The sequence below is a fragment of the Symphalangus syndactylus genome, chromosome 6 (assembly GCF_028878055.3).
Source record: "Symphalangus syndactylus isolate Jambi chromosome 6, NHGRI_mSymSyn1-v2.1_pri, whole genome shotgun sequence".
Lineage (NCBI taxonomy): Eukaryota > Metazoa > Chordata > Mammalia > Primates > Hylobatidae > Symphalangus > Symphalangus syndactylus.
Window position 1 is genome coordinate 145160314 of NC_072428.2, and position 16929 is coordinate 145177242.

Consider the following 16929-nt stretch of genomic DNA (forward strand, 5'->3'; position numbering starts at 1 on the left):
GTGGGTACATTCTCTGGTGTTTTAACATGAATTAAGGCAGTGGCAATTATTTATTTTATTAAATCTTGATCCTAGAGTGCATTTAAAAAATCTTTGTGACAAGTAGGGAGCATATGCATAAAGGACTTCTGTTTCATACTGAAGTGAAACAGTTGTCTTCAGGAAAAGTACTTGTCCAGCTGGCACGGTAGTGTGCACCTGTATTCTCAGCTACTTGGAGGCTGAGGCAGGAAGCTCACTTGAACCCAGGAGTTCAGTCCAGTCTGGGTAACATTGCAAGACCCCGTTTCTTTAAAAAATAAAAAAGGTACTTGTTCAATTTAATTGTGAGCTGAGCTAGCTTTCCTTACTTCTTCTGTAGAATATCATTTTTACTTGAAAGGACAATTGATAGACTGTGGTTATTCAGATTTTAGTGCTTGGCAGATACATTCTTGAAAATGAAGTGAGCCTGTCACTTCAAGTAAAACAGTGGACATTATTTGTTGCCAATGATAATATGTAAGCTTTCAGACAAAAATGAGAATTTTGGAATACTTATATTTGATATTGTGAGCTTGAAAACTTCCCAGCACTTGAAGACTTTCCTGATGAGATTGGTGATGTTGTTAACCAGTGTGATTTTGTATATTGGATAATGAAATGTGTTAGCATTTGGAGTACTACATAAATCAGGGAACCAATATTTTCAAAATGACCACTGCATGGTGGCACAAAATCATGGTTAAAGATCCAATAACAGTGCAAGACACGCTTGGACTTTAACATAACAGGGTATAAAATATTCATTGCTGTGGCTTCAGATTCTGCATTGCAGCCAATCTTTAAGAAATGGCCACTTTTTGATTATTAATGTAGTATCGAAGAATATCTAAAATTGTTTGAAAAGACAAAGTACTTCTTTTTACAACTACGTATTTATTTGGAGTCAGATTTCTTTCATGTATTTCAGTCAAAAAACATATTGAGCGAGACTCTGTCAAAAGAAAAAAATATATATATATATCTCTCACAAGAGATTGAATGCAGAAGCAGATAGAAGAATTCAGCTGTTTTCTACAAAGTCAAACATTAAAGAGTTTTGGAAAACTAAAAAATATTTGTTTTATAGACTTTTTGTCATTAAAATATGTTGCATTAACATGTAATACTGGTTTGTTTCTTAAGTTTTACTCTGACTATTCTTTTTAAAATTATAGTCAGCCCAGTTTGTACCAGCTGACCCTTACCTCATTTCCCGTCTTTACCCTTCTGCTCTAGTCTTTTCCAATAAAGGCGTTAAGTTATATACCATATATTAGTTTGTTGGGATTACTGTTTGTCTTTTCTTACTAGAATGTAACCTACACAGGGTGAAGGGTTTTTTTTTTGTCTTGTATGTCGGTTGTCTAGAACAGTGCCTGGCATATATGTGGTCAAGAAATAATTGTCAAGTGAAGGATACAGGTTTCATGACTCTTCAGTTGTATTCATATTTTTTGCTTATCTTGCATTCTCTGATTTTGGAATGATTTCAACAGCCGCTTTCCTTAGCTATTTTATGGTATCTCTCCTTTGGGAAAATACTTTAATTATTTTTGATGATCCTGGCCTCTAATTTTGGCTTTTGTGGATTTAACTCTGAAATTTCCAGAAAGTGCTATGTAGCACGATGGCAGTTAAATTTCCTTCTGGAGTGCCTGCGCTGATGCACAGTGTGAGATGAACACAGGGATTCTTAACCCTAGCTGTCCATCAGAATTAGTGGGAGCTTTAAAAAGCAAAAAGAGCCCACTGAATCAAAAATCAGTGAGGAGGCCAAGGATTATATACTTGTTAACAAGGTTTCTAGGTGATTGTTATTAGCTAGCCTGGCAGAATTAGATGCTCTTTTTTTTCATTTTTTCTTATTGTGGTCTCACTGTTTTGTCCAGGCTGGAGTGCAGTGGCCATGCACAGGCATGATCATGGCACACTACAGCTTCAAATTTCTGACCTCAAGCAATCCTCCCTTCTCAGGCTCCCAAGTAGCTAGGGCAACAGGCTCCAGCCACTGCACCCAGTGGATGCTCTAATTAATTAGCAATGTCTGCCATGGATGATTGTGATTAAGTACTAATTCCTTCGCTGTGTCTTAATGAGAAAAAAGCCACAAGCTAAATTTTTAGCTTATAAAATATTGGGACTTTGCTTCTGTTTTCATAGATAGGGAATGCTCCTTGTTTTCATGAAGCATGAATTTTGATATTTTTAAATTCATTAAAACCATTTTTTGGCCTAACATATATCAGGGACAGGGCATCCTGTACATTTAAAAATAATGTATATTTTGCACTTGTTGGTCCAAGTACCCTGTATTGTCTGTTAGGTCTAGTTGATTTATAGTATTTGAGTCCTCTATATCCTTATTAATCTTTTACCTGGATTTCATATTTGTTGAGAGTGGGGTGTTGAATTTTCTAAGTATTAATGTAGAGCAGTCTCTTTCTCCCTTCATTTTTGTCAACATTTGCTACGTCAATTTTGGTGTTCTCTTTCAGTGCATATATGTTTATAATTGTTATATCTTGAGGAATTGACCCTTTGATCGGTATACAGTATTCTTTCTTTTTGAAACAATTTTGGATTTAAAAATATTTTGTCTGATATTAGTGTAACTTTGCCAGCTGTCTTTTGGTTAGTATTTGCATGAAATATCTTTTTCCATCCTTTCACTTTCAATTTATTAGTGTCTTTGGGTCTAAAGTGAGTCTCTAATAGGCAGCATATAGTTGGATTTTTTTTTTTTTTTTGAGACAGAGTCTCGCACTGTTGCCCAGGCTGGAGTGCAGTGGCGTGATCTGGGCCCACTGCAACCTCCGCCTCCCGGGTTCAAGTGATTCTCCTGCCCCAGTCTCGTGAGTACCTGGGATAACAGGCGCTCACCACCAAGCCCGGCTAATTTTTGTATTTATAGTAGAGACGGGGTTTCACTATCTTGGTCAGGTTGGTCTCAAACTCCTGACCTTGTGATCCACCTGCCTTGGCCTCCCAAAGTGCTGGGATTATAGGTGTGAGCCACTGCGCCCGGCCACTTGTTTGTTTTTAATCCTCTCTGCCAGTCTGTGATGTGACAGAAGGTAGTCAAGTGGGAAATGCCAGATGCTGGTCCTTCCAGTGGAACAACTATTGACTTGGCAAGAACTGTTGGAAGCAGCCGTTTTGGAACTTTAGAACCTAACATTGGTTTTCATCACTGATGGGCTGGTACAGAGGCTTTCTCTGTTAGTTTCATCCCCTTTCATCCCCCTCCGCTGAAGCAGTTTCTCCTTCAGCTTTGTTCATTTTTCCTTTTTATTGGATGCAGGCATTTAAGGAAATCTACCAGGTCACTGGTTGATTAGGGAGATAACAGAAGAGAGACTTCAGTGACCACACTTAAGGAATACAATAAATAGTAGTTTTAAAAAGCCATTAAACAAATAGACAGCAACCTTCATTGTGTAACAGCAGCAACTCTGGGGAAGGAGAATCTGGTTTCTAGAGTTACTACATTGCAATGTACAGAATATCCAGTTTTAAATAGTAAATAAAATACTATATTGTATAGAAAGAAGCCTGAAAGTATGGCCCATTCATAGGAGAAAAAGAAATAGAAACCACAAGGATACCTAGACGTTGGATTTACTAGACAGATGCTTTAACCTTCTTAAATATGCTTAACGTGCTTTAGGAAACTGTGAACCAAAAAAACTAAAGGAAATCTGGAGAATGATACATGAAGAAGTAGAGAATATTAATAAAGAAATTATTAGAAGGAAACAACTTCTGGAACTTTAAAGTACAGTAGCTAAAGTAAACTCTTTAGAGGGGATCAGTAGCAGATTTGAGCAAGCAGAAGAATCAGCAAACATGAAGGTCAATTGAGATGATCCGTTGGAAGAGCAGAACGACAAAACAATGCATAAAATGAACAGTCTAAAGGACCTATGGGACACCACCAAGTGTACTTGTATACACTTAGGAGACCCACGAGAGCAAGAAATTGACAGAAAAAAAATTTGAGGAAATAATGGCTGAAAATTGCCCAATTCATATACAAATATATAGCTAAAAGACAGGAATCTGTACATTCAAGTACACCACACACTGGATATATTAAAACAACAGAAATTTATTCATAGGTCAGGAGACTGGAAGTCCGTATTAATGTGCCAGCAGGGCCACACTCCCTGTGAAGCCTCTAGGGGAGAATCCTTTGCCTCTTCCAGCTTTTGTTGGCTTCCTGCATTCCTTGGCTTATGGCAGCATAACTCAAGTCTTTGGCTTCACATGACCTTTCTCCTCTGTGTGTGTCTATTTGTCCCCAAATCTCCCTCTCCTTATGTAGACAACAGTCATCATTGAATTTAGTGCCCTCTTTAATATCCAGTGTGATCTCATCCGAACTTGATTACATCGGTAAATAGCTTTTTCAGTTTTAGAGACAGGGGCTTGCTCTTTTGCCCAGGCTAGACTACAGTGAGTCAGTCATAGCTGACTATACCCTCTGCTTCCTGGGCTCAAGCAGTCCTCCCGCTGCAACCTCCTGAATGGCTGAGACTACAGGTGTGCACCACCACACCCAGCTAAGTTTTAAAGTTTTTTGTAGAGGTAGGATCTGGATATATTGCCCAGGCTGGTCTCGAACTCCTGGCCTCAAGCGACTACCTTGGCCTCCCAAAGTGTTGGGATTACAGGCATGAGTCACTATGCGTGGCCTCGTTTCTAAAAAAATCACATTCACAGGTGGCAGAAGGAGGGGTAAGACTTAAGCATATAGTTTTGGGGGATGCAATTCAACCAGTTATAAGCAGTTCTGCTAGCAACAAATTTCTTCCTGTTTTGTTCATCTGTGAATGTCTTTATGAAAGATCATGTTGGTGGATTTAGGACTCTTTCTTTGAGCACTTTGAATAGGTCATCTTACTGCCTCTGGCTACTTCTGTTTTGATGAGAATCAACTATTGCAGTTCCATTGTAGGTGATGAGTCATTTTTGTCTTGGTGCTTTCAAGGTTTTTTCTGTGTCTTTGGCTTTGAAACATTTTGACTACGTTGTGTGTGTTTGTAAATCGTTGAGTTTATTATCATTTGAGTTTGTTGAGCCTCCTGGATGTATAGATAAATATTTTCCAGTACATTTTGGAAGTTGTCAGCCATTATTTCTTTGAGTATTTTTTCCTACTCCTGTCTGTCCTCTCCTTCTGGTGCTCCCATTACACGTATATTGTTGTGCCTCCTGATGGCCCCACATTTCTTTGAGGCTGTGTTCAGTTTTCATTTTCTGATTTCTATTCTTTGGATTATGTCATCTCTGTTATCTGTTTTCAAGTTTACTAATTCTTCTGCTAGTTCACGTCTACTACTGAGCCCCTCTAATGAACTCATTTTAGTTATTTTTCAATTTCAGAATTTCTATTTGGTTTTTAAAAAATAATTTCTGTCTGTGTGTGTATACATATATATGTGTGTATATATATATGTGTGTGTATATATATATATACACACACACACACATATATTTTTTTTTTTTGGGGGGGAGGGACAGAGTCCCACTCTGTCACCAGGGTGGAATGCAGTGGTGCAATGTCTGCTCACTGCAATCTCCGCCTCCCCAGTTCAAGCCATTCTCCTGCCTCAGCCTCCCGAGTAGCTGGGATTACAGGCATGCATTACCACACTCAGCTAATTTTTGTACTTTCAGTAGAGACAGGTTTCACCATGTTGGTCAGCATGGTCTCATGATCCCCCTGCCTTGGCCTCCCAAAGTGTTTTTTTTTTTTTTTTCCCCCCAGACAGAGTCTTGCTCTGTGGCCCAGGCTGGAGTGCAGTGGTGTAGTCTCGGCTCCCTGCAACCTTTGCCTCCTGGGTTCAAGCAATTCTCTTGCCTCAGCCTCCCGAGTAGCTGGGATTACAGATGTGTGCCATCACATCTTTTGTAGTTTTAGTAGAGATGGAGTTTTACCATGTTGGCCAGGCTGGTCTCGAACTCCTGACCTCAAGTGATCCACCTGCCTTGGCCTCCCAAAGTGCTGGGATTACAGGTGTGAGCCACTGCACCTGTCCTCTTTATTCATATTCTTCATTTGACCTGATACTGTCATCATATTTTCTTTTGGTTTTTTGATCATGGTTTCATTTAATTCTTTGAACTTATTTATAATGACTACTTACAGATCTTTTTCTATGAAATCTGATGCCTGGTCCTCTCACATGCAGTTTATGTTGCTTGCTTTTTGTTGTCGTTGGATTATAGGTTATACCTTCTTGTTTCTTCCATATCTTGTAATTTTTTGTTGAAGTCTGGACATTTTAGATAATACGTTGTAGCAACTCTGGGTGCTGGTCTCCCTGTTCTCCCACCCCTGGGCTTATTACTGTTATTTGCTTCTTTACTCCTTTGTTGACTGCCTGGGTTATTTTAATGAAGTGCTCACCCCTCCCCCGAAGCTTCTGATGTTGCTCTGCAGTGACCACAGCCTTGGGCATGCCCAGTTACCCTGGGATGGTTGTCATGGGTTTGATTGTCTCTCTCTGAGCACACCTTCTGTAATGCTCTGGGGTGTAAATTGCTTTATAAATTGAGCCCATCACATTCAGGCTCCTTTGAATGGATACTGTCCATGGTTCATGTTTGAGATTTGTTCTGACCCAAGCAGAGGCCCTCCTCACCTGTCTGTGTCCCCATTTCTCTCCAGCACAGCAGCTCATCTACATTCTGGCCATATTTCCAGCTGCTTTTGCCATTCTCTTCCCAGTTAGCTCTCACCAGAGCTCTCCCTCACTGTTTTTGGGAGCACTCTTTGGCTTGAAGTCAGTTTCTTTGGAGAGTTGTGGAGCACTCTTGTTCTAAATGTCTGCTTCCTCACCCCCCACCTCTCTGAGCCACAGCATTTGTGCTGTGGCTGTGGACAGTGGTGTACCAGTCTCTGGGTGATACCCTTGCCTTAGGAGCTGAGTGCCTGGGAACTGGGGGAAAGCAGCAGCCCCAGGTCTCCTCAGTTTGGCTTTCTTGGTGTGGGACCCCCAGCCCTTGACCCAGGGCAGGGGTTCTCTGGGCCCAGCAGTGTCTGTCCCATGAATGGGACCTGAGTGGAAGAAAGGAGCCCACACGTCTCACTCACACTCACCCAGAATTCAGCCTCAACAACGGGTAGGTGGGGGTGGGATGGGAAATGTGGAGGTCCTTGTCCTCCAGCTGGGAGCCGAGTGGGGAGGGCGTCCTGTGTTCTTGGCTGCACTGGTCTGGAGTGGAGTCTTAGCATTACTGAGTTTCGAGGATGAAGAGGGGTGGGTCCTGGTTTAAAACTCATTAATTCTTGCTGCCATTCTTGCCAAATTTTTGGTAGATTTCTGGAATAAGTGTCTTCATTTGTTGTATGTCCTTAGAATTATTCTTAGAGACTTTAAGTAGTTATTTTATAAAACAGTTTTCACCAGCTTCACAGGAAGAGGACCCTTGGAGCTCCTCATTCTGTCATATTGGAAGTGGAACTTCTTGAGGCTATTAATTCTTTAATGTCTTTAATTATTGTATTTTCTTTCTTTCTCTTTTTTTTTTTTAAAGCACTTGTTCTGTTTGGTAATTGTATTAGGCCGTTCTCACAGGGCTATAAAGAAATACTGGAGACTGGGTAATTCATAAAGAAGAGAGGCTTAATTGGCTCATGGTTCTGTAGGCTGTACAACTGTGGCGTCAGCGCCTGCTCAGTTTCTGGGGAGGCCTCAGGGAGCTTTTACTCATGGTGGAAGGCCAAGCAGGAGCAGGCACTTACCTTACATGGCAAAAGAAGGAGCAAGAGAGTGAGCAGAGGCGGGGAGGGGTGCCACACTTTACAACAACCAAATCTCCAGAGAGCTCACTGGCTATGGTGAGGGCAGTACCAAGCCATGCCGGATCTGCCCCTGGGACCCAAACGCCTCCCACCAGGCCCCACCTCCAACACTGGGGATTACAATTCAACATGAGATTTGGCAGGGATGTATATTCAAACTGTATCAGTAGTGTTTGGTAAGAGTATATGTATTACTTCGGTAGAACTTGATTGATTTCCAGCTCCAGGCTCGGAAAATTCCTGAGGCTTTATAGGTGTTTATATCATCTGGCCCTACCTACCCCACCACCTACCCCTAGGTAGACTCTTTCTGGGGAGAGAGATTTATGTTCTGCTGTCTCTCAAATTTCTTTGCTTGTATGTATGTCTGAGATGAAGACCTTTAATTTCAATTCTTTGTTTACTAGGAATAAAAATAACTTTGTCAGGTGCCACCCATTTGTCAGTTCTTGTATTTTAAAATACATTGTCAAATTTAATGTTCCAGCAAATTTATGAAGTAGATAATAGCTTCATTTTTACAGAAAAAGAAACAGGCCTCTAAAGGGCTCTGCTCTTAATTGCCCTTTCTTCACTGTCCATTTCAGTAGCCACTTGCCACACATGGCACCAAGCACTTGGAATGTGGCTTGTTCACATTGAGATGTGAGATGTGCTGTGTGTGCACAATAAGCAGTTAGTATGGAAAAAATGTAAAATATGCTGTTAATATTTTCTGTATTGATTACACACTGTGATTTATATATATGTGTGTGTGTATATATATACTTTTTTTTTTTTTTTTTTTTTTTGAGACAGAGTCTCTGTCACCCAGGCTGGAGTGCAGTGGCGCGATCTCAGCTCACTGCAGTTTTGCCTCCCGGTTCAAGCGATTCTAGTGCCTCAGCCCCCCAAGTAGTTGGGATAGCTGGGACTACGGATGTGCACCTCCATGCCTGGCTAATTTTTTTTTTTTTTTTGTATTTTTTTTAGTAGCGGTGGGGTTTTGCTATGTTGGCCAGGCTGGTCTCAAACGCCTGACCTCAAGTGATCCATCCGCTTCGGCCTCCCGAAGTGCTGAGATTACAGGCATGAGCCAGCGCGCCTAGCCATACATACTGTGATAATATTTTGGATATACTATGTTAAATAAAATATATTGTTAAAATATCGCCTGTTAAAGTTTCACCTATTTCTCTTTACCTTTTATAAATGTGGCTACTAGAAAACCTAGAATTAGGTATGTGCTTATATTTCCGTTGCTCAGCACGTCTCTGCGTTATCTCTATTTTGCTTAAATGGAATCTTAGCTTTCCCTGATTTGGAAAAGTGACGATTACAAAAAGTATTATGAAAGTCTCTAACTTTTTAGCACATCACATTTTTTTTCTTTCACGCAGTAAAACAAACACTCAAAACCCGTTTTATAAAGAAAACACTTTAATAACATTTGTGGGTTTTTTTTTGTTTTGAAAACCTGTTAGTGATTTTTCATGCCCAATAATGTTCAATAAGTTGGTTTTCTTGGATAGCTTGGTGTTTTTTAAGATGTTTCATTATTAAAAATGGCTAAAGTGTAAAATGATAGTTATATATGAAACTTCCGTAATTTAAAATGTCAAGTCAGGAATCCTTAAAAAAGTTGTTTTAGTGTTTGAATTATTTGCATTGTGTCTATTGTAACTTAGTAAAACTGACTTCAATGGACTGTTCTCATAGATGATGACTTTGACCAGTTTGATAAACCTGGCGCGGAACGGTCGTGGAGAAGAAGAGCTGCTGATGAGGACTGGGACAGGTACGTGCACCCTGTGCTTCACCTGACCGCCCGTGCCGATCTCTCTCATTCTGACACTTGGTTCCTGAGGGATCTTTACTGAACACAGCACCATGACTACCTGGTGCTCTCTCTCGAGTGGGGCTGTCCCTCCTGGGCTAAAGTGAAGCTTCTCCATGCAGAAGGCTGAGGTGGGCTCCTCTTCCGCGCCTGTGTTGTGCGGAGGGCGGCCAACAGATCATAGGTCTTCTGTCCTTTTTCTTTGTTTTTGTACAGTAATGATACAGACTTTGTGGACACCCAGAACCATTACTGGAGTGGCCTTGTGCCAGAGTTCTTTAACCTCTACTTTGTACTGAGTATCTGGCTACACTTTAACGTTTTTTCCATTCTAATGTGTGTAGATGGTATTTCACTAATTTTAACTTTCATTTTCCTGGTTACCAGTGAAGATGAAAATCCCCGTTTAGGAATGGATGAAAATGACCTGTTTAGGAATACACACAAACAATTTAAAAATCCACAGTAATGATAGATGGTAGTTTGATAGAGTGGTTACCTCTGGCAAGGAGTTATAATAGAGGTTAGAGATGTGTTCTGGGAGAAATACACAGTGGGGCTTAATCTGGGTTGTGGGGCTGAGAAATGATGGTTATTCTTTATAACTTTTTTAACACCTTAAATACTGTGTTGAGAAAATGTAACAATTACTTTGAAGCTGCAGTCCATTTGAAAACGGCAGTGTCACATCTAGAAGTTTTATAGAATAATCTAACTTGAGAACTCTGAGGCCCTTACAGTCCACGTAAAGCTGATTGCTCTTCAGTGATTCATGCAGTGTATTAGGATTCTCCAGAGGAGCAGAACCAAAAGAGTATATGTAGAAAGATTCATTATGAAGGACTGGCTCACGTGATTGTGGAGACTGAGAAGTTACACGGTCTGTAGAATGGTGTCGTTCCAGTCTGAGCCCAGTGGCCTGTGAACCAGGGGAGCCAGTGATGGGAGTCCCTATCTGAGTCTGGAGGCCTGAGAACCAGGAGCACCCATGTCTGAGGGCAGAAGATAGCTCAGCTCAAGAAGAGGGTGAATTTGCCCAACTCCAACTTTTTGGGTAATGTCTGCCCACATTGGTGAGGATGGATTTCTTTACTCAGTCTGTGGATTCATTGCTAATCAGCTCTGGAAGCACCCTCATGGACTTTCACAGACATAATGTTTTGTTAGGTAGCTGGGCACCTCTTATCCCAGTCAAGCTGTCGCACACAATCAGCCAGTATGCATTCTAAAAGTTAAATAGTGCTTAAAAACGAAGCCTTTCCTAGAAAAGAAATGGTCTTACTAGTAAGTACTAAAGCTAGTTTTGACTAAAAGACTGATGGTGAGCTGAATAAAATATTAAGTGGGTCTTTTAGTAGCTTACTCATTATTTGGAGTTCCTCTTTGAATGGTCTGTTCATATCTGTTTTTCTTTTGGGTTGTTTGTGTTTTGCTTATTGATTTTAGGGACTGTTTATATTATACTTACTGGAAATTTATTTTTATTGTTTATAGATATCTCCTCCCAGTCTGTGGCATGTGTTTCCTTAAAAAATAGTCTTTAACTAGATTTTTGAAAAGAATACAGTCAAATGTATCATCTTTTTCCTGTATAGTTTTTTATTCTTTTTTTATTAAAACATGAAAAAAATGTATTTGGAAACCCTTTTCAGACTTCCAAGAAAGTTGCAAGAATAATACACAAACTCCCACTTGACCTTCTCTTACACTCATGAACTGCTTGTCATTCTAATTGTTTACATACATGGATATACTGTATATGTAAAATTTTCTTTCCTGTACTATTTGACAGTAGGTTGCAGGCATCATGCCACTTCCGAATGCTTCAATATTGTTTAGCATGTATTGCCCCCAAAACAGGAACTTTCACTTATATAAATATTGTATAATATTTAAAGTCAGGAAGTTTATCAATCATCCAATTCTATATATGTGAGGTTTATCGTTGTTGTTTTGGAGACAGGGCGTTTCTCTGTCATGCAGGTGGAGTGTAGTGGCGTGATCATAGCAAGCAGGAACTCCTGGGCCCAAGTGATGCTCCTCCCTTGGCCTCCCAGAATGCTGGGGTTACAGGCAAGAGCTAGCATGCCCTGCCTAGTTCTATGTTTTATTCTACAGTGGTTATTCAGATGTTTGTCAGTAATGCTCCTGCCTTGGCCTCCCAGAGCGCTGGGATTGGAGTGAGCTAGTGTGCCCTGCCCAGTTGTATTTTTATTCTATAGTGGTTATTCAGATTGTTTTCAGTTGTCTCAATAATTTGCCTTTATACCCCCCAAAAGAATTTTTTGTTCTGGTTCAAGATTCAGTTCAGGATCATACATTGCATTTTTCTTTCATTGTTTCCTAATGTGGAAGAATTCTGTAGTCTGTCTTTTATGATGTTGACAGGCCATTTATTTTGGGTTTGCTGGTGTTCCATCGTGACTAAATGCGGGCTGTGCGTTGTGGTCAGGGTAGATGATGTGCGGCCTCCTGAGTGCCCACTTCAGGAGGCACAGGAAATTGGTTTGTGCTTTTTGTCCTTAAGAAATTCTTCCCTTCCTTGTATTCTGGATATCTCCTGCATGTGTCTATGAAAGTTGTAATTTTTTAAATAGCTATACAGTCTGCCTGAAATTGATTAAATTGATTGATTTTTAGTTACAAGTTCAAGCATATATGAAAATAGACTAGTACAGTGAACCCAATGTACCATCCTCCAGTTTCACCAGTTATCAGCATATAGCCAATCTCTTATCCATACTCTCTGCAACCCCCTCAAATCACAAAATTTGTTCTGAAAAAATTTCGGAATATATTTTTCTAAAAAATAAAGGTTTACAAATACAGCCACAATCGATACTGTATCTAAACAAATTCCTTATTATGTAAATACCTTAGTGTTTACATTTCCGATTGCCTCTTATATTTGTGTGTGTGTCTATGTATACGTATGTAGACGCATATATATCTACATACATATGTATACACACATTTTAAATATATGTATTAGTATACTGTCACAGTGTGGATATGTGTGTGCTTTCTGATGGTTTGAATTGGACGCACATGGTCATTGATGGGTGTGTCTTTCAAGTGTTGTTTCATATACAGGTTCTCCCCCATCTTATTTTAGTTCCATGCAGTTTTTGTTGAAGAAGCAAGGTAACGTGTCTTCTAGAGTTTTTCCTTTTGCTGATTGCACTCCCTGAGGTGTTTTTAGTGTGCCTCTTAACTGCTGGTATTTTACGTGAGTTAATAGAAGTGGATGGGATTCAGGTTTGAACTTGGGGGAGGGGCCGCGGTGTGGCAGTGTAGTAAGTATTGCTGTGTTCCTCATCGGAAGCTACTTGGGGGCTGGTGAACTTCGTGTGGTGATACCTCCGCTTTTCGTGTTACCTGTAGTACTGGTACACTAATATAGTACCTGATAGTACTGTAAACTAGTTCGTTCTTCTGAGGTAGAGATTACATAGAAAAGACAGGGTAAGTGATTGAGTCTTTCCTGTCGTTTACCAAGTTGCAAACTAAGAAGTCAGCCCTAGCACTTGCAGGGATGAGTTTTGTTTTTGAATCATTTTGAAATCATAGATTTAAATGTTGGTTGTGTTGAATCCATTGCCATTTAGTATCTTTATTGGTGGTTACATTGCCTGATATTTGTTCAACTGGAATTTCTTCAGGTTGGCTCCTGTGTCCACTTGACATGACTTTAGACGTCTTTGGCAGCTGTCTTGCTTTCTGCTGTGATGGAACTTGTTTTGGTCATAGTGTGAGACGGTTCTAGTTTTTATTGTTTACTGTATTATGAATTGCAGTTGTCTCAGTGTTGTTTGTGAACAAGCTCTTTTTTTTACTGTCTTCAGTGATGTGTTTGCATCTATGAAGATTTTGCCACATGTATTTCTTTTTTGATGTTTTAAGCATAAGACAGCCTCTCTGTGTGCTGCATGACACAGAGAGAGACACTTGGAAGGTGAGAAGACTGGGTCAGGAATTACTATGGTAAGTTCTTCTGCCAAGCTGTACTGGTAGTGGTGTTTGGAAGAATATGATATCATTGCTGAACCAACACCTGAAATTGTGTTTTTTTTTTTTTTTAAAGATATGAATGTTGCATGTGTCCAGGCAAGAAAGAGATGCACACTCAAAAAGTTGTTTTTGTTGGTTTGTTTTTGTTTTTTTTGAGACAGAGTCTGCTCTGGAGTGCAGTGGTGCGATATCAGCTCACTGCAACCTCTACCTCCCAGGTTCAAGCAATTCTCGTGCCTCAGTCTCCCGAGTAGCCGGGATTACAGGCATGTGCCACTGTGCCTGGCTAATTTTTATATTTTTAGTAGAGAAGGGGTTTCGCCGTGTTGGCCAGGCTGCTCTTGAACTCCTGGTCTCAGGTGATCCAACCACCTCAGCCTCCCAAAGTGTTGAGATTACAGGTGTGAATCACCACGCCCGGCCCAAAAAGTTTTAACTGAAGAAATGTAATGAAGGGTCTATTTACAGGGCAGGGTTAAAGAACTAATGAGTTCATTCCCATCCAGGGAGTACCAGTTCCTGCCTCGGCCTTGTGGGAAGTGGTGTCCTAGGGCCCAGTGAAGGCTGTTGGGGGAGGGATACTGTAGTCTCTATTTCTTCAGGTGAGAAGGGAGGGGCCGGTCTTTCTCCTCCTACTTGGTGACGTTATGTTGGTGCCTCCCAATGGGTGAATCCATCTGGAAGCCAGAGGTTAGGACAGGCTGTGCCAGCTGCTCCTGGAGGACACAATACAGCCACAGAGCGGGCAGGTAAGACGGAGAGTGGACTAGAGTGGGGAGGACCCAGAGACTACAGCCCCACATACAGTGGTCAAGTTCACTTCTGGTTTTGAAAGGCTGTAGCCAAGTGGCTGACAGCAAATACTTGTTTCCTGAAAAACGTCTTTGAGGATAACTTCTGTTTCTAAGTAAAAATATACTTGCTTTCAAAGAGCTCATTGTCTATAAGCTTTAATAAGAAGTGCCTGCCGGAAAGATTGTTCGTACTCAAGTAGTGATTACTGGTGGAATCTTTAGGGAGCTCTAGAATTGAACACAGGAAGCCTCTTCATCAGCCCAGTGCTTGTTTGCTTTCCTAGAACACTTGCTGCTACTGCCAGCCAGAGTGACTGCTCACCCCTTTGAAACTGCCAGATGGAGACCAGTCATTTCCATTAGTTCATTGTTGTTTTTGGCAAGAGTGGATGTAGTTTTACGTATGTAATAAATTTATTCGTTATGTGTACATTCTTTGTGAGGGTCCAACTTTACGATGACAAGAAGAAAAGTACATATAGTTTCTGTGGGGTGTGTGCGTAGTAGTTAGGACTTGGATTCTCTCACTGGTGTCACTACTTCCTAGCTGGGTGACCTTGGGCAAATTAGCATCTTAGTGTCTCTGTTTTCACATTTTAAAAATGGCAACGGTGTAAGTGTCTACCTGAGAGGGTTATTATGTCAGTGAAAAGCTCGTGTGTGTGGAACATGTCAAGTGGTGCCTGGCACAGAAGTGTGCTGAGCGGATGCTGTGGATCGCTGGGGCTGCTGTTTATAGTTGCTGTTGTTCTGTACTGAATCCCACTGTCCCCCATCCTGTTTCTTATTAGTCATGAAACAAGTACTAGTCTTCATTTTCTCTACTTATTTTATAGTTGATACACTTACTTATCCTTTTAAAAATGTTTTTGTTGAGAAAAAATAAGTAGTTATTAAAGGTTGATTTATTTCCATGTACTTGTCAGCAAAAGGCACAGATACTTTCTAGATTTTTGCTTGTATAATTACTAACGCCTGTTTTTAAACTTTGTCAGTTTGCCCGGAAACTGGCATCACATTCCATTTTTAGTTACTTAAGGTGATGGTATAGATGAGTGCCTGTCTTTAAAAGAGGTGCTTGTGTGTTTTTGTTTATGTGGAATCAAATTTTCTTTCTTTCTTTTTTTTTTTTTTTTTTTTTTTTTGAGACGGAGTCTCGCTCCATCGCCCAGGCTGGAGTGCAGTGGCGCAATCTCGGCTCACTGCAAGCTCCGCCTCCCGGGTTCACGCCATTCTGCTGTCTCAGCCTCTCCAAGTAGCTGGGACTACAGGCGCCTGCCACCACGCCCGGCTAATTTTTTGTATTTTTAGTAGAGACGGGGTTTCACCGTGGTCTCGATCTCCTGACCTCTCGTGATCCGCCCGCCTCGGTCTCCCAAAGTGCTGGGATTACAAGCGTGAGCCACCGCGCCTGACCTGGAATCAAATTTTCAAACGGGGTTATTGTAAATGTTGTTGACTAGACAGCATTGTTTTCTCCCTGCCTCTGGAGGGTAGTTGGAATACTGAAGATACAAAGATTGTATTTGAAGATGGTAGTGGTTTTAAAATGTTGGAAGAAGCTATATGTTATTCTCTTAGAAGTATCGTATAGGAGTCTGTGAAAGATTGTTTTTCAAGGGCTATTAAGTTCTTGTCCTGCGTCTGTCACTGCTGTGTGACTTTAGGCGAGTTATTTCATGTCCTGACCTTATTTTCTTTATCTGTAAAATGTAATATAGGACTTATTGGAAGATAACTTAAAATAACGAATGAAGTCTTTAGTGCATGAATTAAATGATTTGTCAGGTTGTTTTTAGTTCTAAAAGGCATTATATAGAAACGTGCATTTCATTATAACTCCATATATGCATTCTCAGAGATTATAGTATTCTGCAAAGTGGCATGCTAAAAATAAACACGATTTTTTGGTAAAGTAGTGGTTTTGCTGATTTCTCAAAACCTGTAGAATTTTGTAACCAGAGCCCCTATTAAAAATAAAGTAGCAATTCTAATAAGAATATTGATGCAGTGAAATCTCCATGAGTATTTGCACCTAGAATTACAGTCCGTCTAATTGTATTTTCTCTTTGTATATTTCTGTATGTTGACTTTTAATGATATTTGCTTCCAAGAGATTGATTTCCCCAGAATTAAAAACGTAATCTAGTGGTAGCCATTTTTATCAACTAAAAAAATCTTGTTTCTAATAAATGCAGTGGAAAATGTCTTCAGCTTTTTTATTTGCTAAGGGTTTCTGTTTTAGTTGTAAAAATAGGGAGAAAGCCTGCTTCTAATCATTTAAAACAAATATGCTGGAAAAAATTGCAAATCACTGATACGACATACATGTTATACAAAGCTAATTCCCTTAGTTACTGCGATTTGATTTTATGTTCTCATTCGTTTTTAAATTTTATTTATTTTTTTCAGTTTCTTTTGGTTTGATGAGTGTCAAACGGTCTCTAGTGGTTTTGGTTTTTATCTTCCAAATT

At 40.2% G+C, this 16929-nt stretch overlaps 1 protein-coding gene across 11 annotated transcripts in view; it reads left to right on the forward strand.

Annotated features, from left to right (window-relative positions):
- RBM33 (RNA binding motif protein 33) overlaps positions 1 to 16929 on the forward strand; it is a 140000-nt gene that overhangs the window by 12840 nt on the left and 110231 nt on the right. For all 11 annotated transcript variants that reach the window (XM_055269800.2, XM_055269801.2, XM_063642378.1 and 8 more), the window contains exon 2: positions 9533 to 9611. In XM_055269800.2, the coding sequence (XP_055125775.1) occupies positions 9533 to 9611 (79 nt within the window). The remainder of the gene's footprint in view (positions 1 to 9532; positions 9612 to 16929) is intronic.